The following is a 25,952-nucleotide window of genomic DNA, read 5'->3' as shown; positions in this document are numbered from 1 at the left end:
TAAAGTCTGCAGGTCTTATAGACACCACCAATTGGAGTGAAGTAGAAGTGTGACTGAGCCAGAACGAGTGATTTTATTATTTACTGATAATAAAACCTACCCAGCACTCAAGCTGGGGCTTAAAGATTTCAGAGGTGGAGCAGATGGTATGGCTGGGCTGCGGCCTCAGGAAGCAGAGCTTAGTGGAGGACCAGGCAAGCTGCGGCTGTAGATGATGGGGTCAGGATGGTGATGGGAAAGTGTGGGGAGAATGGGGGCAGTGTGTCAGTTGGTTGTATAATAATCAAGTGCAGCAGAGTCCTTGATATCCAGAAGTCTAGGCAGCAGGCAGCTCTGGGGAAGTTAATCAGTAAGCACGGGGGGGCCCAGCACTATGCAAGTGTTCCGGGACAAAACTGGAGAGGGGAATGCCTGAGCCCCAACAGGTTTCCAGTGCCAGGATTGATGGACCCCCCCCCCAAAAAAAAAGACCAATAATAGGACTGGGACACCAGAAAAAAGCCAGTCAAGCTGCCTGGGAAGACAGGGAAAAGGATGGCATCTCCATTTCCGCTACTTGTCCCTGGGCACCTACTTGGCACATCCCCCTCCCAACACTTTGGTCTCCCTTGACAGCAGGAGGCTCCTGAAAGGCAGATGCTCTGTTTCATTCACCCGCTTAGCCTTAAGGCAAAGGAAGTACTTGGCACATGGTAGGTGCTGAATAAATGCAGTCTGGTTGGCTGGGCATTAGATAGTTGGACAGCTAGATGGCCACTCAGCTCAATAGTGAGAGAGAAGCCGGCTTGCAGAGTGAAAAGCCTGCATATTCTGGTACCAGTTGGCCGGGGTTCTAACCCTACCTGGGCTACTTGTTAAATGAGCAATCTTGGCCAAGTTATTTAACCTCTTATACCTGAGTTTCCTCACTATAAAATGTAAATTTTAACTTTTTTAATCTTACAATGAGCCTTTGAATTAATGTATATGAAGTACTTAGAACAGTGCTTGACACCTGGCAAGTGTGGTGGACAAGTCATGCACTTGTTACCATTATTTTGACCAACAAATAACATTTTGCGTGTGTGCATGTTGCAGCTGTTAGCCACGGGCAGAGATGTGCCTCCTTCACTTGCTTACACCGGAGGCTTAGATAACACCCAAGAGGCACCGGAAGGCAGCAGCCCCTTCCCCCCTCCCTAGTTAACATTCCTAAACTATCTGCAAGGAGGCCCAAATGCACAGGGAGGCCATGCACCTCTGACACAGGCTGCACTTTTGTGGAGAAAAGGCAGCGTGGCCACCCAGAGGCGGGGACCTGGCCTCGCCCCAAGTGCCCGCTCCTCTGGGCGGCGGGCGCCACCTGGAGGCCGTCTCAAGAAATGCGGGGATGCTTCAGGCACTTGGGAAGGTGGCAGAGTCCATGCCTTAAATTTTATCCTTTTTTTTTTTTTTTTTTTTTTAGTTGAGCCACTGCTGTGTGTTAGACTGTGATAACATGGGTAGTAAAAAGCTAACGTCTCGTCTCCCACGACATTTGTGGCTTAATGGAGAAGACAGACCCCCAACAAATAATTCAATGTGCATCACTAAGGGCTGGAAAGAGATAGATACAAAGGAGGGAATAACCAAAGTGGCCATCCCCAAGGTGTTTATAAGTGCCAGAGGCCGTTCAAGGCACTAAAAATAAAAGAACAAAACAAGCTCCTGCTCATGAGGAGCTCATCACGGGAGGGGACAGACCTAAGAATGAGCTGTGCTGACAGCTCAGAGCCTGGAGCCTGCTTCGGATTCTGTGTCTCCCTGAATTTCTGCCCCTCTCCTGCTTGTGCTCTATCTCAAAAATAAATAAACTCTAAAAAAAAATTTTTAACAAAGTAAAAAAGAATGACCGGCCCAGGATCAGAGGTGTGCAGAGTGAGGTCAGGGACATCCTCCATGAAAACGTATTACTTAACTTGAATTTTAAAGAATGGGCAGAATTTCTCAGAATTTCTCAGGGAGGTGAAGGCAGGATATCTTTTGTGAAATTGTGGAAGCAAAAAGAAAAGACATGGGTTGGAGAGTGGCAAGTTTCTGTGTCTGAACTACAAGGAGGGTGGAAGGGAGTTGCTGAGACACAGAGCTAGAAAAGGAGTTTGGAGCCAGATCGTGAAGGGCTCCATCTGATGAGTGAAGAAGTTCAGATCAGAGCCAGAGGGCAACAGGGACCACCCAAGGTTCTACAGCAGAGACCTGCGCGGTGGAAAGCTCAGCGCGAAACGCAGAAGTGAGGGCAGGTGAGGATGCTAGCAGCTCAAACTCTCAGGTGCCGAGAAACAGGTGAGCACTTGGCACCCTCTAAATGCATCAGTGGGGTAAGTACTATTATTATTCCAATTTTACCAATGGGAAAAAACAGGTATCCGTCAAGTGCCGGCTGCCCTGAAGCTAGGTTCAAGCTCATGGGCCAGCTGCGGGGCCTGAATTCTTCTACGGGCTATGAGCAGAGTCAGCTGCGCCAGGGGGCGGAGGGCTAGAGCCAATTCCCGCTCAGTGGGGGCAATCAACACTACGTAACGACTGTCCAGTCTGCAAGATGAACAGCAAAGAGCTGATGGCTAGATTATTAGGAAAAGTTCGCTTTTGAGATAATAAGTTGTTAGACCTGCAAAAAACCTATTGCTCATCCAGAACAACCCCCTGTTCTGCCTTCCATTTGGGCACTGAATCAATGCACGGGAGTCTGAGCCACCTCCTCCTTCCCCTCCACCCTTCCACCCCTCCACCCCTCCACCCTAGCCCTGCCCCCCAGAAGGCAGGGGCCCTGAATCTTCTGAAGTGCAAGCGTCTGCAGATCAGCAGCCTTATGCGACACCACTTTATCCATTGGCTCCTCTCGCACTACGTGAACAATTTTTTCTCTTTTTCTACTGAAGGAAACATGCACGTGTTCCCAAAACATGTGTATGTACTATAATTTTTTCCATCTGAAAAAAAGTTTTTAATTTAAAAATTCCTTTGACCCGAAACTTCTCCCACAACCATCATTCTATTACATCAATTCTTTTCAAAAGAGTTTATACTCAGACTGCACTTTCCCTCCTCCTAATCTCTCTTGAACCCACTTCAATCAGTTTCATTCCCCTAATGCCACCAGAATTGCTCTTGTTGAGGTTACTAATCACTCCACCTTGCAATCTCAAGTCAGTTGAGAGTTCTTACCTTGGTGACCTGTCCGCAGCATCCGACACAGTTGTGAGTCTTCCTTTGGTGCCTTAAAGCTGTCTACACTTTTCTCTACCTGCACTCACTTCCTAGTGATCTTACCTGGCCTCCTGCTCACAACTCCCGAGTGTATTAAATGTCCAGCCTGACTTTTCCCCAGAAATCAGATCCGTGTATCCAACTGCTGATTCAACGTCTGCACTTGGATGCCTGATGCAGGATATGAAGTTCAAACTCAGTGTGTCCAAAAACAAGCTCAGAACTCTCCCCTCAAAACCCACTCCTCCCACACTCCCTCTTATCTCAAGAAATGAAAAAACTCATCTTGCGGTTGCTCAGAACACATCCTGTTATCTGAACTTGTCAGGATACATTCGGTTATGCTGCAATAACAAAGACCCCCAAATCTCAGGGGCAAACACAACAAATGTTTATTTTGTTGCTCATGTCTAGCCTAAGTTTGTCGGAGCTCTACACCTCATGTTCACTTAGGGACCTGACCAAATATTTCCACAGTCCTTGAGGCAGGAGAAGGCATGTTGCAAGGTCTTGCTCTCACACTTCAATGCCATACACATCTCTTCTGCTCATATCTTGTTGTCCAAAGCAAGTCATGTGGCTTGAAAATGCAATGGGTGAAAATGCAAATCTATGTGCCAAAAAAAGAAAACAGCCCAAATACCATGCACAGCCCGCACTCTCCTCCAGCCCTCTCTTCCCCAGCACTGCACTTGCAATCCACCAGTAGTCCTGGCCTTACTTTCAAAATAATCCAGTCTGACCTCTTCCAACACCTCCGCCAAGGCACCCACATCCTTCACCTGGCTCACTGCAATAGCTTCTTTACTGAACTTTCTGCTTCTGCCCTTGCTCCCCTTAGTCTATTCTCAGCACAGAGAATCACCTGAGTGATTCTTTGAAACACGCCCCCTCTCTTCTCAGACCCTTCCAGTAAGGTAAGTAAGAAATAAGTCTAATAAAAGAAGACTTAATACAAGTGTTTATGGGGGAAAGGTGTGTTGCCAAAAAATCCACAAGGGCTAGAGCTCCTCCAGTGACTTCATCCCCAGCACCTGCTCTGGTCTCAGCTCAGCTTTCAGAGGTAAACCCCAGCCTTACCTCCGGCTTCCTCCTCAGACCCAGAAGCAGGATCTCGACTTCCTGTGCCAGCAGAGCCTGGCCTCAGCATGGACTGTAGTGCTGACCAGCTGACTCTCCCCAGGTCTTTCTGCAGCACATGGCCTGGCCATGCCTCATCACAGTGTCCTGCATCACAGCCACAAGGAGCAGCACAGCAAGGACACAGCCTAATTGGAATCAAAAGTCATCAATTCCTTCACAGTTCCACCCAGTTTGCAGGAGTAAAGGACTTTGCTAAGAACGTGTACAGGTTGCCCAAGAAAGTATCTCCAAATGTACTCAACCTGGGCTGATGCAGAACCTCACAAAGCACCCTGTGCTGATCCTTGAGTCCTACGCTTGGGGGCCCCCAACTTCATGGCCCCACTGTGGACTCAGCTCCAGAATGGGTATATGAGCATCAAAGCTACATCAGCACTTTTACGGAGCCCCTGGGAAGGCCATGGGCTGATATTCAGGCTTCAGACAGTGAAGTGTGTGTGCATAACACCAAATGCATTGTAGTTAACCTGATCATGAACCTGTTTCAGACCCACGGGGGTGATTCAGGACATCCTGCTGGTAACTGCCCCCTCCCTTCATCATTATTTATTCTGTCTATTCATGATTCCCATCAGAATAAAAACATACTGTAACTCCTCCCACCTTGAAAACTAACCTGTCATCCCTGTACCCCTGCTCACATATCTGTGTAATTTTTCTGCTGCTCTCTTGCAAAATTCCTCTAAAGATTCAACCATGCTGACTGCCTCTGGTCTCCTTCTCTGACTTCCAGAAATCACTGCAACTTTCCCCAAACTGCTCTGGTCCAGGTCAGTGATGGCCAGCCACCCTCTGCCAAATGCAACGTTCAGCAGAACACCTCCTTTTCTGCCTCCTCTTCCAGACCCTCAATTTCGGAAATCCTCAAGATTTAGTCTGTAACATCTCTTTTCTCTTATTCATATTCATTTTAAGGTGATCCCACCCAGTTCCATGATTTTCACACATATATAAATTTAGGACTCCTTGATTTTTTTTTGTCTCAAACTTTAATATTCTCCTGAACTTCAGGCCCACATACCCAACTACCAACTTGATGTTTCTGTCAGGACATCAGGTTGGCAGCTCCAACTTCACATGCCCAAAACACAACTGTCTCCTTCCTCTCCTTTCTTCCTCTCTCCTTCCCTTCTCCCTTATCTTCCTCTGTTCCTTACTTTCTTTTTAAATATGCTCTCTCTTTTACTTATAATGGGAAATTTCAAACACCTACAAAATCGATAGACAGATTGGTCTAATGAATTCCCATATACCCATCACACAGATTCAACATGACTAACTCATGGCCAATCTTGCTTCTCTTCCCCTTGAACCTTGCATTATTTTGAAGCCAGTCCCAGACATACAGGCTGCATCATTTTATCTGTGCATATTTCAGTGTGTGTCTCTAAAAGATAAGACATCATTTTAATTTTTTTTTAATGTTTATTCATTTTGAGAGAGAGAGAGAAAGAGAGACAGAGAGACAGAAAGTGCCCACAGGAGCAGGGGAGGGGCAGAGAGAGAGGGAGAGAGAATCCCAAGCAGGCTCTGTGTTGTCAGCACAGAGCCCAATGCGGGGTTCAGTCCGAGAACCCGTGATATCATGACAAGCCAAAATCAAGAGTCAAACGCTTAACTGACTGAGCCACCCAGGCGCCCTGATAAGACCCCACTTTTAAACACGACCATCATATCATTATTGCAACCACAGAAAATAACAACTCCTTAATATCATCTAATACCCAGTCACTGTTCCAATTTTCAATGGTCTCAATTTTTTGTAAGATTGCTTGTTTGAATCAGGATCCCCAAAAGATCTACAGTGTGATTGTTTGATATACCTTTTAAGTCTCTTTCAATCTATAGTTTCTCCCTCCCTCTCTCTTTTTCCTCTTCAATGTACTTATTAAAATAAGACCATTTGTCCTACAGAGTTTCCTTAATTTAGGATTTTGCTGAACGTCCCCCCTGTGTATTACCTACAAATTGGTACTGAGATTCTATATGTGGTGGTATAGTTTTCCATCAGAAGGCACATGTCTGTTTCTCTCTCTTTTTGTCATATTCAAAGTTTACGCTCACTGTCTGGGTCTATTACTTCATTAGGATTGCCAAATGGTGAATTTTAAGTTCTATAATTCTTTGTTCATTAGCTGGAATACTTCTGTAGAGAGAGATGTCCCCTCATCTACTATTTGGTTATTCCAAGGTATCGTTTGCATAGGAAAGGCAGTATAAATGCTTGACTTTTTTCCTGTATTAACCAGTTTTCAAAATAATGAGTTGGCTCCTTACCATTCTCCACCAGAGACCAATGAAGTGACCAAATTTACTGTCACCATAAACTTTTGGATTTAAACATTTTTGAGGCTGTTTCAGTCCATTGCAGTTTTATCTTTATTGGTGCTCACATTATCCCACCTTTAGCACGTGGCTTAGTCCTTTTGACAGGCCCTGAATTATCTTTGCTATTCCTTGCTTTCTGGTATTTTAAGATGCTCTGGAATCATGTGGTGAATTTCCTGCCCCAGATCTGGGACCAGCAAACCTGGAACATGGTATTTCAAGACCACAATCTGTTGCTCCTGAGTTGATTTAAAATAGACCTCTTGATTTTGCTCTTCAAAACCAACCCCTGTCCCGGGGGTTGTGGGTGACAACTCCATTCTTTGAGTTACTCAAGCCAAAAACCTTGGAGTCAGCTTTGATCTTCTCTTCTTCTCTTCCCTTCACACCCCCTATCCATTCTGTTAACAAGTTTATTGACTTTATCTTCAGAACATATCCAGCTCGGGGCATCTGGGTGGCTCAGTTGGTCAAGTGTCCGACTTCGGCTCAGGTCATGATCTCACAGTTCGTGAGTTCGAGCCCCCATTGGGCTCTGTGCTGACAGCCTGGAGCCTGCTTCAGATTCTGTGTCTCCCTCTCTCTCTGGCCCTTCCCCTCTTGAGCTCTGTCTCTCTCTCTCTCTCTCTCTCTCTCTCTCTCTCTCTCAAAAATAAATAAACATTAAAAATATTTTTTTAAAAAAAGAACATATCCGGCTTGACAGCTGTCACCACTGGTGCTGCTGCCTGCCTGGTCCATCATCTCTCACCTGGTTTACTGCAGTAGACTTATAGCTGGTTTTTCCATGTCTGCCTATTCTCCGCATGGCAGCTAATGTGCTCTTTTTGAAAACATAACTCTTGGGGCGCCTGGGTGGCTCAGTCAGTTAAGCGTCTGACTTTGGCTCAGGTCATGATCTCATGGTTCGTGAGTTCAAACCCCGCATTGGGCTCTGTGCTGACAGCTCAGAGCCTGGAGCCTGCTTTGGATTCTGTCTCCCTCTCTCTCTGCCCCTCCCCTGCTCACACTCTGTCTCTGTCTCTCTCTCTCAAAAATAAAGATTAAAAAATTAAAAAGAAAAAAAAAAGAAAAAACATAACTCAGATTTTGGCATTGCTTTGCTCAAAACCATTCCAATGACTTCTTGTTTCACTTGGAACAAACTCCAAGAGGATTATAATGGTTTCAAGGCCTCACCTGACCTGGCTTCCAGTTACCATCTTACCGTGTCCCCTGCCACTCGCCCATCCATGCACTCTGCCAGCCACACTGGCCCCTCCAATGCTCCTCAACAGCTCTTGCCATTGCCTCTGTGTGGGAAGCTCTTTCCCCACATATGCACGTGGCTCCCCCTTTATTTAAAAGGCTTTCTTCTCTCCTCTGTATAGAATAGTCACACTGCCCCGCACCATCATTCTCTATCCACTAACCCTGCTGTATTTTTCTTCATAGCACCAACCACATGTGACATAATATATGCTAGGTGCTCACTCTCTTGCTACAAGGATGTAAGGCAGGAGTTTATGTATTTTGCCCATGGCTGTATCCTCAGTATCAAAAACAATGGTCCTAATAATTGTTCAGTCAATATTTTTGAATGAGTGAATTAAGGCAGGAGAGAGGAGGGAACATCTGGGGATAAGGTTGGGCATCTGGGGTAATTTGCTGGTTGAGAAGTGGAAGGAATGAAGGGTTAGACCAGAGAATGAAACTGCAGATCTGAGGATGTTGGGGATGTAGGAGAGGGAAGGCCTCCAGTGTGGGGTCCACTTTCCCACTGCCCCTAAGCAGGGAAGATGCTGGAGCTAATGGACAGATTTGACACTCGCCTCTATCGGGTGTCTCTGCCCACTGACAGTGAACTTGTGCAGGGAGGGGCCTGGAGACCTCTGCTGTAGCCTTTGGTGGCTGTGGTGTCATTCCTGATCTCACTCTACTTGGTGAGGTGTTGCTAACGGGAAAGAACACAGAGCTCTCCACTGTCCCAGACTCTTTGATTAAAATGTCCCTTCGTGGTCTTCTACGAAAGTATCCCTCATCCAAACTACAGACAAGTCAGGATTCAGCACTGAACCATAAGAAAAAAAATTTATTCCAGAGAGCTGGAAGAAACAATGCTACAAAGACAACAGAAACAGTGTGAGCCAGAGAAAAAATAAACACTCCTGCATTTCCATAAACATCAGAGAGCAAGAGAGCCCAGAAGTGTCCGTGTTGGCTAGATGTCAAACAAAGCTGGCGAGGCCCTTGGAAGCGTCCCAGTGAGAGGCCCAGGGCCGTGCAGATGCAAATTTCTCTGAGCGCACTTCTCCATAGCCAGCCTGCTCTCAACTCCCACCACAGCATTCAGGTGGGAAATTTGAAGTATTGATTTACAATAAACCTAACTGAATATGAATTTACTACATTGTTGATTTACAGTAAATAACTGACTTTTCTTTTAGACTGTCCAAGGTAGACCACTTGCCTTGGGAAGTCTATCTCTTTAAGACAATCAGCTCTCTCTAGTCATGGACTCGTGCTGTAAAGGCCAGCTGTGCAGGATGAGAACCTGCAAGACAGGGACCCAGAAGTACTGGGGTAACGGTGGAGCGAGTTGGACAGGGCTCTGAATGCCTGTTCTCCTCAGACCTCACCACCCTCATCCCTACCTACCAGTCCATCTTCTGGAGTGTTCAAGCCTTCTTACCGATTTCTCCATCCTCCTCCTTTTTCTTTCCTCTCCTCCTTTGAAATATTGTCTATATGGACACAAAGGAAACATGCATGATTTTAAAATAATCTGCTTGGGAGCACCTGGGTGGCTCAGTCCATTGAGTGTCTGACCCTTGATTTTTGCTCAGATCATGATCTCATGGTTTGTGAGTTTGAGCCCCACGTTGGGCTCTGCGCTGACTGTGCAGAGCTTGCTTGGGATCCTCTCTCCCCCTCTCTCTCTCTGCCCCTTTCCCCATGCTTGCTTGCCCCCTCTCTCTCAAAATAAACAAACTTAAACACAAAATAAAAAATAAAATAATCTGCTGGTTTGGGAGGGAATCTAAATACTCATCCAGTGTCTAAGGCTGGAGCAACCTTCAGTCTTTAAGGTGAGTAGCAGACCCAGAGAGGAGTCTGGGGACCAGGACAACCAGGACACAGACTCTCTGGTGGTCTCTTGGGGGCGGGGAAATGTTCCCCTTCATGACCACACGAGGGCGCCTCTGAGGCAGAGCTGCTGACAGCGCAAGGATGGGTATTTGCTAAATGGCACATGGGTGCTGCCTCCAGGGGTGCCATCCCCTCAGCAGGCTCTGGGCCAGCCTCTGGTGCCAAGTGAGGTGGATACTTCTGCAGGTGCCCTGGCAGGATGGCGGGCACTAAGGCTTCTCCAACAGGTCACCTGGGCTTGGAAAGCAGGGGTGCTCTATGTGCTCAAAACTGAAGCCCCTTTCTCAGGTGTTTCTGGACTGTGTCGTCTCCAGGGACTCCCTCTCCATCCTGGCAGGGGGGAAGGGCACCCCAATAATACCCAATATCAGACTTATCATCCTCTCGGTGAGGGAAGGCTCAGAGCTAATTTCAGTGCTGTGACATTTCTTGCATCCAAGTGTTGTGAAGCAAAGTCATACGCTCTTCATGTATAACGTATATAAACTGAATAATACCCATGCGCACAAACTGCCCCCCCCCCCTCCCCACACACACACACACACATTCACTCTATGGAGCATGAGAAAATGGACTTAGGGCAGCATCTGGGGCTTGGAGATGTGTAGAAATTTTCCCAGGAAGGGTGGCTTGGTTTTGCTGATAGAAGGAGGAGCTGACCCCTGGGGCAATTCTGGAATCCCAAGGTGAGGACATTCCTGCCTGGCCTGACTGAGTTAAATAGAAAAATAGAAGCTCAGAGGCCTACTAGAACACCCTCCTCAGTCCCCAGGGTCAGCAGACGGCTGCGGATCATTCTGACATTTCCCACTGCTTATTAAGAAGGAATACATTTAATAAAACAGAGAGCACACATTTGTCCCTCAGCAGGCCTGAAGTCCTAGCACTGCCAACGGTGCTGACAGCTATTTATTTCAGCATTCTGAATGGCATCTTTCGTGCCTCCTTTTCCTGAAAACGGGCTTGCAGCCTGGAAAACAAAGAACATGATGAAGAAAGAAACACGTTTATCACTAAGTGAAAGAAGGGAAAAGGCCACATCATCTCCTGATATTGCAGTGAGGAAGGCCTCATCCCTTGCCTGCGGGTGGGATCATGCTCTCCCTCGAGGGCCAGGTTCGTGAGGTTTCCAGCCATGCTGGCATCTGAGCCTGGACCATGGTGCCAGGATTTGCAGGTAACCACGCCAGCAGCAGATGGAGCTTACAAACAACACAGCATAAATGTTCAAGCTGGGTGGGAGCTTAAATCCTTTCATTTTACAGACCAAGATGGCAGGCCAGGAAGGATACGTGAGCCACCCACATGATGTACAGGGGCAAATGTCACCCTTTGTCCCTATCAGTGCCCTTACCTGAGGGTGGGGGGAAGTGTGTGAAATCTTTGACATCGATTTCAAGAACATCTGGAAACACAGGCAAACAAAAACAACTGCTGTCCAAGAGGAAGAAAATAAAGCTGTACTTCCACCAAGAAGCTCAAAAATGACTTCTGTTAATGCTGTAGAATATATCCATGTTTATGTCTCCCTCTCACTAATTCTGTGCCCAGCACCAGAGAATGAAAACTTCTTAGACACATCTAGAAAGCTTATGGCATTGCCCATATAGTATGCCACAAAGGATGATTTAATAATTCTAAAGACTCAGTATTAAACAGACCATTTCTCAGACCATCATCCCAAAAAATCAGAAACAAGTAACAAAGTGATAGTTTAAAAAAATATATTACTGGAAACTAAAGAAAAGAATATTAAATTTTAAAAGTTGGAAAAAAAAAACCCATTTGCCAAATTACTAATTACTTAGAAATTCCAATGCAGTAGGGGTGCCTGGGTTGGGTGCTCAGTTGGTTAAGCATCCAACTGGCTCATGTCATGATCTCACGGTTCATGAGTTCGAGCCCCACTCAGGCTCTGTGCTCTCCCACTCATACTCTGTTTCTCCCTCTCTCTAAAAAATAAATAAACATTTTAAAAAATTTAAAAAAGAAATTTCAATGCAGTATGTAGACAGAGGGAAACTTAACTTCAAAGACAAACTACACAACTCACTTAAAAAGCTGGAACAGGAGCAGCAAAGCAAGCTCAAGAAACAAGGAAGAAATACAAAAGGGCAAACATTAATGAAGGGGAGAAAGAAAAAAAAAATTAACAGAACTCATAACCTGATTCTTTTTTTTTTTTTTTCATAAGCTAATTCTTTGAAAAGATTAATGAAATAACATTCTGGCAAGACTGGTCAAGAAAAGGGATGAGAAAGAGAAATTATCCACTGAAATAAACAAATATACAAGGAAGGGAAGGCATAAGTCCAGACACAACAAAGGTAAAGAATAATGCAATGACCTCTTTGAAGTAGGCTTGCTAACATGTCATATGTACATCTAATCAAGAGTTGAGATTACATCACCAATTTACAGGAATGCAGAGGACAGGAAAACATGACAGACCAGAGAGGCAATCATGGGAAACTAGACAAATGACATGACTTTTTCAGATGAGAGGAAAGCAGAGAGCAGAGGGAGCAGCCTGTTATGGAGAGATTAGAAGACAGGTCAATCAAGTGCAATACATAGACTTTGCTTTGATTCTGATTTAATTTTTTTAATGTTTCTTTTTGTTTTTGAGAGAGAGAGAGAGAGAGAGACCGCGCAAGCAGGGGAGGAGCAGAGAGAGAGGGAGACACAAAATCTGAAGCAGGCTCCAGGCTTTGAGCTGTCAGCACAGAGCCCCAATGCAGGGCTGGAACTCACGAACCATGAGATCACAACCTGAGCCCTGAGATCACAACTTGAGCTGAAGTCAGACGATAAACCAACTGAGCCACCCAGGTGCCCCCTGATTTAAATTTTTTAAATGACATTTATGAAACAACTGGAAGTTTAAACACTGGCAATTTCTTAATGTTGAGAAATTATTTATTAATTTCTGAGAGGAGGTGATGGCATCATGGATTGGTTGAAAAAAGATTCATTGTCTTTTGAAGATTTATACGGGAGCATCTGCAGTTTTCATGATACAGTGTCAGATGTTGGCCTCCCATTAATATGAAGGGCTAAGTGGGGGGTTATAGGCGAAAAAAGGTTGGCCAGGAGTTGATAAGTATTGAAGCACAAAGGATCCAGTAATCCTTCTACTTTTGAATATGTTTGAAAGTTTCAAAAATAGGGGTGCCTGTCTGGCTCAGTCTGTGGAGCTTGCAATTCTTGATCTCAGGGTTGTGAGTTCAAGCCCCATGTTGAGTGTAGAAATTGCTTAAAAATAAAATCTTTAAAAATATTTTTTAAAAGTCTTTAAAGCATTATGGACATGTGTTCTCTAAACAGTGTAACAATCTAGACGTTATTGATAAATTTCTTGGGAAATATGAACGTCAAGATATAGAATACTTGACTAGACCTATAAGTAATGTGCTCCACTCAACTTTCCAGAGACAGATAATCTTTATCCCATCACAGATTGTTCCAGTAAATGAAAAGAGAGAAGACCGCCCAGCTTTTTTTGCAAAATTAATGTAACCTCGAGTCGAAACAAGATCAGGATGATACAAAGGGTAAAAAATGACAGACCTCTTTCACTTATGAATGAGAATGCAAAAAATAAGATACCAACTGCACTGATCCAACAATGATGGAAAAAGATATACTTTATCCCAGCAGTAAAAGATTTGCCAGCAAATGCATTGATGTTATTCATCACAGTAAAGACCAAAGGAGAAAAACCATGCATCTTTTTCAATAGATACAGAAAAAGCATTTAGTGTATACATCTATTTAAGATTTCATAATTAAAAATCTTACAAACTAGGAATAGAAAAAGTAAGTTCCTTAAATCGATACCCAACACCTACATCAAACATTTTTCCTTTTTTTTATTACATGTTTTAATGTTTATTTATTTTTGAGAGAGAGAGAGAGAGACAGCACAAGCGGGTGAGGCACAGAGGGAGAGGGAGACACAGAATCCAAAGCAGGCTCCAGGCTCTGAGCTGTCAGCACAGAGCCCAAGTGGGGCTCGAACCCATGAATAGTGAGATCATGACCTGAGCCAAAGTCTGACACTCAACCGACTGAGCCACCCAGGAACCCCAAACATTTTTCTTAATGGAGAAAATTTAGGCATGTTCCTTTGAAGACTAGGAATGAGACAAATATATACTATTACTGCTACTGTTTAACAAACAGTGCTGGAGATCCTAACTAATGTGGTAAGAAGAGAAAAAAAGAGGTAGAGCAATTTGAAAGGAAAGATAAAATTTCAATTATTTATAAAATATATGGTCATCTACATAGAAAAACCGAAAGAATAAAGAACCTATTATAATTAATAAAACTGAGCAAGGTTATCGGAAACAAGATCAACCTACACAAATTTCTAATGCTTATCTACACCAGTGGTTCTCAATGAGGAGCGATTGTGCCTCTCGGGTAGGGTTGACAAATTTACCAAGTAAAATTTAAAAGGACACTCAGGGGGCGCCTGGGTGGCGCAGTCGGTTAAGCGTCCGACTTCAGCCAGGTCACGATCTCGCGGTCCGTGAGTTCGAGCCCCGCGTCAGGCTCTGGGCTGATGGCTCAGAGCCTGGAGCCTGTTTCCGATTCTGTGTCTCCCTCTCTCTCTGCCCCTCCCCCGTTCATGCTCTGTCTCTCTCTGTCCCAAAAATAAATAAACGTTGGAAAAAAAAAATAAATAAAATAAAAAAAAATAAAATAAAAGGACACTCAGTTAAATTTGAATTTCAGATAAGCAATAAATAATTACGTAGTAAGACATGCCCGTGCAATATTGGGGATAAAATACTGGGTGTCAGTTATTTATGTGACAGCCCCATCCCCAGAGGACATTTGGCAATGTCTGAGGACATTTTGGCACAACTGGGGAAGGGGTGCTACTGGCACCTGATGAGTGAAAGGCAGGAATGCTGCTAGCATCCTACAACGCACAGGACAGTCTTCACAACGAAGGATCATCCAGCCCCAAATGTCATAGTGCTGAGGCTGAGACACTCTGCGATAACCAGCCAGAAAATATAATGAAAATCAAGGACCATGCCCAGCAAGTATAAACTGTCTGGGGATTAATTTCACAAAGAATTCACAAAACTACTATAGAGAAAACTTTGAAACTCTTAGAAAAGGCAGAAAAGATTCGATGAATACGCAGAGACATTCTATGCTCCTGTGAACGTGCAGAAAGGTCAGTTCCACTCTGAAAATCGCTAAATTCATTGTAACCCTAATCAAACTTTGAGCCAATTTTTCTTCAGAGATTTGATAAGCTTATTCTAAAATTTACGTGGAGGAATAAAGGACCATGACTAGCACAGTCGAGTCTGAAAAAGAAAAGAGGGAGAGACTGGTTTGCTAGATATTAAGACACGCTAGAAAGTCATGGTAGTAAAAAGTGTTACTGGCTCCAGAAGAAAGAAAAGAGATCGACGGGGCAGAAAGGAGCACTCAGAGACTGACCCTTGCAAACTTCACGCACTTCAGAAAAGCTGCCACAAATCAGTGGGGAAGGGCAGACGAACACTAACGGCATGAAAAACCAAACCCAAACAAACCTGGAACCTACCTGATACCACAGGGAAGATGGATGACCACAGGGTTTTTTTTTTTACATTAACCCTTTTAGGTAAAAAGTAAAACTATACATAAAATTAACAGAAGACAATGTTAGTGGGCTAAGGGTGAGAAAGGTCAGAAGTACCAGCCATACAGCAAAACGGATGGGTGGATTTGCTTACACCAAAAGAGAGGGACTCCTATCACCAAAGGATGCTGTGAACAAACATAGCATACTGGGAGAAGATATATGTAACACCTAAAGCAACAACAGACTAATATCTACATTAAACAAGGGACTCTGGTAAATCAGCAAGGAAAAAAAAAAAAAAAAAAAAACCCTGGGTAAAAAATCAGCAGAGAATGAACAGGCGGTTAACTGAGAAAGACCATAAGATGCCAAGAAAGATATAAAGAGATGCTCACCCTTATCGTAGAGAAATGTAAATTAAAACAACCTTACAATCTCACTTTACATTCAGCACATTAATAAAAATTAGGAAGCTGGATAATGCCAAGGGTTGCGGGAGATTCGCTGTTGGGGGATTGGAGGCTGAGGCAGCCTTTCAGGAGAGGACCCTGGCAATATGGGATCAGATTAAGCAAATGCACCACCTGTGATCCCGCTAGCCTGCTCCTGCGGATGTGCCCAAAGAAATCATCCAAAGATGATTAAGGGGACATGTGTAAAGATGATCCCCGCAGTGATGATTGTGCTGCCAGAGCGGGGTCGAGCCACACGCCCAGCACTGGGAGCCTGGGTGGGAAAACGGTGCATGCGCACATGGGAGGTGGTGCAGTAACTATAAGTAATGGATTAGCTGTACGCACGGCAGCATCTATGGGTCTTTAAAAGCGTGATGCCTAGTGGAAAGCAAAAAAAGACTTACAGCCAACATTTTTAAATTAAAAAGCATGGTCACAAAGCAATAGATGCTACATAAAGACACACAAGTAAGGTGCACATCAACACAATAACACGATCGCTGGTCATGAGTGGAGAATGGGAAAGAAAAATGAGGATAAAGGGGACTAAGCAGATTTTTTAAAAAGCTAAGTCCTTGCAAAGCCTAGAAAATAAATGCGCTGAACTGAGGAGGAGTATGAGTAATCTAGCCTTCTGCACCTGGGGCCTACAGAAAACAAAGCAGCAAAGAAAGAAAGAAAGAAAAAAAAGGTGCAATGGGCTTGACAGAAGCTGGAAAAGCTATTTCCCAGCTTCAAGCAACTTGGGTGCAGACTGTCCATTGTTTGAAGGAAATGGTTTTCTGGGGCGGCTGCTGCGAGGGACCCCCTGGAGGAGAGGCTGGAGCTGGGCAGAGAAGCAGCGTGAGCACAGGGGTGGGGACTGCTGAGGTCTCCAAGTGGAGATGCCCAAATCCCAGAGGGGTGGAGGGCGAGCGGAGGGGGTGCTACAGCTGTTACCACAGAGGTGGAGGCCTCATTTGTGTCCACTGTCCAGCAAGGCAGAGGGGACATTCAGGTAACACATTAATCCTGTTGTAGATAATAATTTCCTAACAAAAACAGGATCATAATATATTGTTGTGTAACACACTTGCATCATGAAACGGCATGTTGTCAACATTTTCTATGATATTAAATACCCTTCTACAACACTGTCATGGTTTTATGGGGTCCATGCAAGTTACTTATTGCTCAGATCCAGGCCCCACCCTCTACTGGTCACAGTCTCCCTTTCCAGCTGGCTCCTTGCCGGGTTCAGCCAATGGAGACACTGCAAAAAAGTAGAAGATGGGAGGGAGAAGCCAGGGTATTTCTAACTGACTTCCTCCCTAGTCTGTGGTTCCAGCTCCTGTACCGCCACCCCCCCACCCCCCCACCCCCCAGCTTTTGGACTTGGTCCAGCCAGTGGGATGGAAATGGATCTTTTGGACATTGCTAATCTCTGGGTTGCTTCTCCATACTCTGGCTCCTCAGCTCTTTCATCACCTGTATAACCAACTGGAATAGATTGTCTTCCTGACCAGACCCTCACACAGGGTGGGCAGACCCATTGTATGGAGTGAACGTTTTTTTATTATAAATCATACAGTAGCCAATACCCTCGAAGTGAAATCTTGGTCTCTAACTATCCATTTCCTCTGCACAAATTTCTAGAAAATTACACAAAACATGCTTTTGTTGTATATTGCCTGTTTCCCCCTAAATGGTTGTACCAGTTAGCACTTGCAACAAGAGTGTATGGGATGCTTCCATAATTTCACTGTCAATCAGGGAGGGCCATGTCAGTGGGTGTCAGCGGGGTCTTGTGAGGAATGGATTGCCCAGGTCTGTATTTTGTTTATTGGAGAGAGAGGAAAGGTAAGGAGAGAATAGACGCACATGTTTTTTAGATGTTCACGTAAGTAAGGGCTTTATATCCTGAATGTGAATCACATGCCTACAGAGACCAGCCACAGGCCCCTGAAGGCTCTGCTAATATCTCGGCCAAACTCCCTAAACAGTATTCTGCTGCACCAGTCATGGTTCTTCACCGATGCTTGAAAGTTATAGGCTCAAAAACGGCCTAGGAAAGGTCATCTATCTTCCAGTTCCATTGGAACGGAGTTTCTGAGAAGAGAAATATCTGGGGTCAAGACCAAGTCTTGGCCACATGCCTGTCAAGCAAGCACATACAGTCAAAATCAATTACTCATTAATTACTCACACCAGTTAGAACATCCTCATATGCCCAACAGATGAGTACATTCTTCAAAATTCTCAGGAATCACACACTGAATATTTTGAAAAATGTTAAAATTTATTAATAGTTAACATCACATAGTTAATTCAACTAGTTCCTTATTATACATGACAACATCTTTACTAGACTGAGTGCTCAATAATTTGAGATTCAACACATCCCGGTCAAAGATTGAGATTCACCATATTTACATCAGGCAAAGCAGCATCAGCAAGGAACTGTCACCTAACTGTGGGAACACAAACATTCAAAATGCATATTCCAGCATTCCTTTTTGGAAACCAACAACACATGTGTAATAGCCACACACACAGCTCTACCTTTAAAAAAGGTGCAATTTCATACACAGTGCCTAATTTTCAAGTTTAAAAGTTAAAAATCATCTCTACTTCTTGGGCATTCTTTAGTGATACACAAACTTAAACATTGTTCTCAGTACAAGTGTGAGAGATGTGCAAAAACTGGGTGCTACTGAGTTGTGTCTTCCCTTCCTTGTTTTAATCCTTGATTCCTACTCAATAGTGTTATGGGGCCATTCCCTCTTTACCATGTAGTTGCAGTGTGTGTGGGTGCATATTTTAGGGAAGAAATGGGCTTTTGGACTCAGAATTAACTGCACTCCTGAAAAGTAAGAGTATACAAGATTTTATGCCACCCCACTCCCCCCAAACGCACCAACAGTTTGAAATAAATACTGTGTATAAAAACAGCTCAGCCTAGAGAAGCCCTTGGACGATGCTTCTCATAAAACATTTATGAAACAAACCGATTTTGCTAGGAGGGCACAAATCCACCAAAAGTGTTGTCCCTGAGGTTTTCTTTGTTTGATTGTTTCATTGTTCAGTTTTGGTTTGCTATTAACAGATGCTTTTTTTTAAATGTTTTTGGTGGCTTCCTTTATCTTCTTGGAGAGCTTAAAAAATACTACTGACTGCCCTAAGAATGACAATTCCTAAGCAGTGAGTCTGTCTGAAATGATTCCTGTTTCCTTTGGTTAAGAGCCTGGGTAATATTGCCCCAGGAAGGTCTAGACAGAGCAGCCAGTCACTATGGTTTTTTTCAGTCCATAGACCCAGCTTCCCTCACTGTTCCCTGCCTTCCACGTTTCTGAGTCTGCAGGTTAAAAAGGAGCCGGGAAGGAGCTACTTGGCCATTCACTCACCTTGAAGAGGCTTCCCTTCTCTTCCCGCAGGCGAATGAGGTATTTCTAGTAACCTGTCAGTATCTTCACCTTCCATCCTGAAATTACGCTCATCTACTACAGAGGCCAAGTCTGAAGACACCCTGTGTATTTATACACATAACAAATTGACATATAAATACATTACATACAGCCCATCGTTACATACAGTGTCAAGATAAAGGAGCAGATGTACTTCATGAAGTAAATAAATTTCAAACATAAATTAAAATGAAAGTAGGGTTGTTTCCACTTCTGCAGGAAAAATTTTAAAAACAGACCAAAAAAGTCTCCCCATCCCCCCAAAGGTCCATTGCTCATGGATGACTCAGGAACCCACAAGGAGATAAGACGAGCCCACTTGCAGGATGTGTCAACTCATGGCTTTGATTTTGCTTGCTCAGATTCGGGATGCTTTAATTCCAGGAAGAGCATCGCTGGAGCCCATCAGGCTTGAAAAGTGAGGTTAAAGAGGGGCCGTCACATGGCTATCCATGGATTTCCCTCCATCGCTGCCTCTTCTCCCACCCCGCCACTTCTGCCTGTGGAGGATCAGGCTCAAGTTATTGGAGATTCCCACAGATCTCAGAGCAGAAACGACATCCACCTCCATACTGGGGAATGCTCTTTACCTAGAAATGTCACGTTCAGGGTCCATGGTGAAGCAACCGTATCTTTTCATTAGTGTCCCCATTCTGTGAGATTATACAGGGACATGGAATTTGGCCAGGGGGATTACTAAAGGTTAAAATTTGCCTTCTTAAGTTTTCAGAGAACCAATAGGAAGAGTTGTGACAAGTATGAACAAGTCCTTACTTCAAAACCTATTTATCTCAGGAGGGCTAAGTCTTGGGCGCTGAACTCTGCAGTGAGTATACATAGAGACAACACCCAGTCCGACGGGTCTTCCTCTGCCAAAGAAAACCCAAGGGGTCTGTCTCTGACACAGGGGATGACATCTTATAATTTAAAGGAGGGAAGAGAGGGAACTCCAGGAAGTCCCTTCCAATTTCAGGGACTCTATCGCTGTCCAGCCTCACGGATGCGGCAGGCCACAGCAGTGATGAGAGCCGCCCCCTTCCCGCTGCCATCCTCTGACTCCAGGAAGGACACATCACATTTCGGAGCCAGGTCTTTCACCGTCTCATGCATGACTTTGGCAAAGCTGTAAACATGGGGAGGAAGACACAGGAAAAAAAAACTTCCTTAGTCATGATTGATTTGTGTCCTCAGAGATGAGACCCTAAGAAGTTATGCTGGAAACCCAAGAATTATTAAGATGAGCAAGAGGACGACAGCTACCATGTATTACACACTCTGTATTGTGTATCTGAAAACCAAGGCTTGTGAAGGCTGGCAACATGCCCAAATTCTATGTCATAGCAGGCAAGTGGGGAGCAGAGATCCTTGTAAGACAATCATCGGAGATTCTGGAGGCTGTGTTCTTGAAAGTAATCAGGGGCGCCTGGGGGCTCAGTCGGTTAAGCATCCGACTTCGGCTCAGGTCATGATTTCGTGGTTCGTGAGCTCAAGCCCCACATCGGGCTCTGTGCTGACAGCTCAGAGCCTGGAGCCTGCTTTGGATTCTGTGTGTGTGTCTCTCTCTCTGCCCCTCCCCCGCTCACATACTGTCTCTCTCCCTCCTTCAAAAAATAAACATTAAAAAGATTTTATATGCTAATTTGGATGTAAATTTTTACAAATAAAAAATAAAATTAAAAAAATTAAAAAAACAATAAATAAAAATAAATTTAAATTAAAAAAAAGTAATCAGTGGAAGAGAAGTTCAACAGTCATAGGCATCACAAGTATACCCTGCAGAAGGGCATATCTTGTCCCAAATTCTGGAAGATAAAGCCCCATGCACTTGATACTTCATTTTCCAGGGGTATGGACTCACATCAGATCCACATCTAATCCAAAATGACACTAAAGATAAAAAGAGCAGGTTCATGGGTGGCTGTAGGCCCATTACGGTGATCACAGAGCCTTTCAATATGGGACTAGAGAAAGAGATGGTCACCATGTACCCCAACATAGCAGGGTCAGGAAGGCCGCCTCATCTATGAAGCAAGCCTCAGTGCCAGTGGCTTGGCTTCTGTCCCCCTCCCAACTCTCCTCTGGGACCAAGATTCCTACTCTTCAGTGACATTGACCATCAAGACAAGGGACGTGCGACTTCTCAAGTTTCCCTCTTTTAACTATCTGTGTAAACTCTGGGCAAGTCTCTCAACTCCTCGAGAAACAGTCATGCTGCGAGCAGGCAACATTTCAATAGAGGCGTCTCTTTCCTCACTCTGCCTCACCTACTGCCCAGACCAGGGTAACAGCTCTGTTCTTTTAACTTTGAGCTAAAAAGCTTGTAGGGGGGAGGGGTGGGGCGAAGGGATTGGGGTACTTCCTAAATTAAAAATGATTCATTCAAAACAAATGCAAATGAGTGAAGAAGGGAGAGGAACAATGGCTGATGAGAGAAGAAGAGAGATGGAGAAACAGGAAAAAGTGTAGAAAGAAAAGAAAATTCAGTGCTTCCACATCAGGGGAGTTTGAAGGACACGCTTTATAAAAAGGGCCAGACAGGGGAGGCTGGGTAGCTCAGTTAGTTGAACTATCCAGACTCTTGATTTCAGCTCAGGTCGTGATCCCAGGGTCCTGAGATCGAGCCCTGCCAAGAGCCCTACACTGAGTGCGGAGCCTGTTTTGAGATTCTCTCTCTCTCCCTCTGCCCCTCCCCCATGCTATGCTTGTGCACGCTCTCTCTCTCTCTCTCTCTCTCTCTCTCTCTCTCTAAAAAAAAAAAAAATTTAAGGGCAAGGCAGTAGATCCACTTTCAGCTTTGTGGCAACTACTCTGCCATTGTAGAGTGAAAGCAGCCAGAGACAACATATACATGAGTGGGCATGGCTCATGTTTACAAAAACAGTCACGGCTATAATCTACCAGCCCCCACACCAAACTGCAGAAAATATCTCACTCCAGAGTTCCCCTACATTTCCTAGAATGCTCACAGGAGGAGTGTTTGTAACAGACAAAATCTAGAAATAACCCAATATCCATTAGCAGAACAGTAAACTATAGTATACTCATTCAAAGGTATGCTATGCAGCCCTGAAAATTAATGAACTGCAATTGCATTCTTCCATGTGGATGCGTCTCAAAGCTATAAATGCTGTGTGGGGAAAGCCAGTCACAAAAGAGGAGATGCCATAGGACTCCCCTTATGGCAGGTTCAAAATTAAGTAAAACGGAACCATAGCGATGCATACACAGATAAGCAGGGAAAGGAAGCAAGGGACTAAGTCACCAGAGTACCTTCCCTGGCAGGGGACAGGGGCATAGCGCCTGAGTCTTCCAAGCTGGGTGGTAAAACACAGACCTACTTCTGGTTCTTAACCTTTAAAGTAAAGCATATATATTATAGACACTCATTTGGAATGTCAGGTGCTTTGCTATAAACTAAGAAGAGAGAGGAAGGAAAAGCAAGGAAAGAACAGATGGAGAAAGAAAGATGGACAAGGAGAGTGGAGGTCAGGCACTCACTGAGGATGTAGCTTGTAGAGGGTCCCATCCACGCCTACTGTCACTTTGAGGGTGTCCAGCCCACGGTTTTCTCGTATTTTGTCCACCACGGCGGCCATGCCCGCACCACAGAGCTGGGCCGCCCGCCGTGCCACCACCGTGCACACCTCTTTGACGATGATGCTGTCATCACAGGTGCTCTCGAGCCCCAGGTGGTGCAGGATGGCGCGGACCTGCAGCAGGGCTAGGCAGTCACTGGGGGGGCGGGGGGGGGGGGGACAGACGGGGAGTGGTCAGTCACATACACCAGGGGCTGGTGGCCCACCCACCACTCCAGGGGACTGGTCATGTAGGAGCTCCCTGAGAGGTGGATCCTGTTCTTGAACTCAGTTCAGGAACCCATGCTCATCCCACTGGACCACACAGAGCCCACCTGAGTGTGACGGGAATGTAAAGAAACGGGCTCCTATTCCAGTTTGCCCAGGCGAGGCGGGGCACTGCTACCATACAACTGGCACTCAAGAAAAAAGGAAATTCACCATCTATGTATTCCACTCATTTGGAAAGAATAAAGACAGTGACAATGCTTGTAGTTGGCATTTTCAGCTCTTTCTTATCCATTTTCTTGTTGCTGTTCACAGGTCAGCAGGACAAGCATCACCTGCCAGCAGAGACCCTGTTCTGTCTCTGCTCCCCCACCCGGGGTGGTCTGATAACTACTCACGGCTCAGGAAACAAATGTAAATACAATTGTAAGAAAATAAATATTAAATAGAGGGAGCTGTTTTAGAACCCTGGAATCAGCTTTCTGCACACAGACAGACATGCACACTAGAACATATTCTTTCTATTCACTGGTGCAGATGTCCTGGGGCCCCACTCATGCCAGTCATCCCGTTCCTGTTTTCCATTACACCTGACAGTAATGCATAGCATTAATTATTAAAGGGCTCCGAAATTCACTATGGTAATTTGGAATGGTCTTTGCTTCCATTAGACTGGAGGAGGGGGGTTTTGCTTTAATGAGCCACCACATGGCCTGATTTCTTCTGCATTGCCATTGCCTGGCATGCCAATCTTCACTCGATCCTGGCTGCCTTATTACCACAGCAGCAGTTAAGAAGCACCCTCCCGCCAGGTGCAAGCACTTTAATAGGCTAGCTTCCTTTGTGCATTCCAGTTTATATCCTATGAGCAGGTATCTTTCTACCTTTGATAGCTGATCTAAAACCCACCCATATTACTTTGCATGGGGGGAGGGGGGTGCCTTGTGCCAGCTCAGCAGGATTTTTCATGAGAATGTTATATATTTGCCCTTAAAATGCCAACTATCCATAACTTTAAATAAACACTATAGACAACGAATGTGTTTGCTACTAAACTGACCTTTATGTAAGCCGTGCCCCGACCTTACTTGAGCTATGGAAATCCTTCAGCTTGTCTGTCCATGAGAAGGAGGATACGGTCCCACCCTACCCCAGGCCCTAAATTCTCACCTCTCAATCTGAGACAGGAACTTGGTTTCAAAGATTCCTCTTGTCTTGAGTCGTTCTGAGATGCGGCCACGGAAGAGCAGCCCACGCTTTGTGAAATCGATGAGGATGTTACGGACAATCTCGCCCAAATACATGCCACTGATCATTTTCTCAAACCTGCAATGCAGATAATGTGCATGGAGGTTAAGCAGGAAGGTGAGATGCCCAGCACATTAGAAAGTAGAGGGCATGCAGGTTCCCCCTGGTGGGAAAGGAAGTGCTATTTGATTCACTTGGGCAGGATTCCTGGTATCTGCATACATTGACCCACAGCCTTCGGCAAAACTGACTACAGTGCCTGAGGCCCATGGGGTTCCCTGGGATCATCTCCATCTTCTGGGCTCATCTCCCTTCTGGTGCTTACTCCCAACTCCAAGAAGGAAAACACACTCAAACCCCATCTCCAAGAAAACGGCAGGATGCTGAATCTTAATCCTTAACTTCATCAGACATTCAGCATGTTTTCTCTCCAAACTAATCATTATCACTTTACTTGAGTGCCAACTGGAGAAGCCCTGTCTTGGCCACCAGAACTGATGTGACAGCTCAGTGGCTTGAGGGCCTTTTGGCCCTCAATAGTGCCTTTAAAAAAATTGAGGCCCCCAGTTGCAACCAAGACCCCCATCCCCACTCCATCTTGTCCCACCCTTTCTTTAATTAATGACACTTATCTGGCCCCTAGAGGCATTTTCGTCTGTGACTTGTACTCTTGACCAAAGTATATTCTGCAGAACTATGGTCCCTGATTAATCCAATCAGGAAACACTACACACAACATCTTCCCAATGGGAAGTGTGCTCGCAGCTCAGAGCACCTCCCCATCATGCTTTGTGAGGCTAGGGCTGGCCCTTGTCCAGTCCTGACTATAGAGGATGCTACATAATGAATGGATGAGAAGGAGGAAGAGACTCCTGTTTGCTTCCTGTTCCTCTCTGTTACACCAGCTTCTTTACCCTACTATCAGCAGATGACTCAACAGTCTTTCCTCACAGTCCCAGACTAGGTTTTAACACCATCCCTTCCTCTGCCTCTGACATTTCCTAGCTCTGTGTTCCTCAGTGTCCCCTTTACATCTTTTCATCCTTCTAAAACCTGTGTCACCAGTTCCCTTTAAGAAATGCTCCTCAAAACACAACTGTTGTTTTCCCAACTGGATTTTGAAGGTGTCATAGTCCAAGCGGTAGTACTTCCCGGATGTTATTTGAAAACCCTTGCCAAGGAAATTTCTCCTATTGACGTCTCAGAAACAGGTGTCCTGGGACTTGCTGTTGCAGATGATCTGACCACTTGCTACAGTGCAGTTGGGGTACATGTACCAGGACTTGCAGGCACTGGGGTACCTACCTCTGTTTGCCAGGGTTGAGAGAAAGCTCATCCACAGCCACATCAAATTCCGTGCGGAAGTCGTCCAGGCACCCGTTGTCCCCAAAGGCCCCCCACTCCATGTTGACACACATCCGGCCCTCCTCCCCTTCCACCAGCTCCACGTTCCGCATCTCCTCCATGTAGCAGGCATTGCTGCCCGTGCCTGCCAATCACAAACACGTCACGGCCTCACTCTGCACCATCCCCACACCCGTCTGAGGCCATGGGTCACAGCGCAGGAAGGACTGCTGGGGCT

At 45.1% G+C, this 25,952-nt stretch overlaps 1 protein-coding gene across 3 annotated transcripts in view; it reads right to left on the bottom strand.

Annotated features, from left to right (window-relative positions):
• Positions 1-18,133: 18,133 nt before the first annotated feature.
• The window catches only part of HK2 (hexokinase 2), a 61,924-nt gene continuing 54,105 nt past the window's right edge, over positions 18,134-25,952 (bottom strand). For all 3 annotated transcript variants that reach the window (XM_045446616.1, XM_045446617.1, XM_045446618.1), the window contains 4 exons: positions 25,676-25,859; positions 24,293-24,448; positions 22,818-23,051; positions 18,134-20,442 (listed from right to left, as the gene is read on the bottom strand). In XM_045446616.1, the coding sequence (XP_045302572.1) occupies positions 20,298-20,442; positions 22,818-23,051; positions 24,293-24,448; positions 25,676-25,859 (719 nt within the window). In that variant the 3' untranslated portion in view covers positions 18,134-20,297. The remainder of the gene's footprint in view (positions 20,443-22,817; positions 23,052-24,292; positions 24,449-25,675; positions 25,860-25,952) is intronic.

Source organism: Leopardus geoffroyi, chromosome A3, assembly GCF_018350155.1.
Source record: "Leopardus geoffroyi isolate Oge1 chromosome A3, O.geoffroyi_Oge1_pat1.0, whole genome shotgun sequence".
Lineage (NCBI taxonomy): Eukaryota > Metazoa > Chordata > Mammalia > Carnivora > Felidae > Leopardus > Leopardus geoffroyi.
Note: the sequence above shows the minus strand (reverse complement) of the source record. Positions and strands in the feature narration are given on the sequence as shown.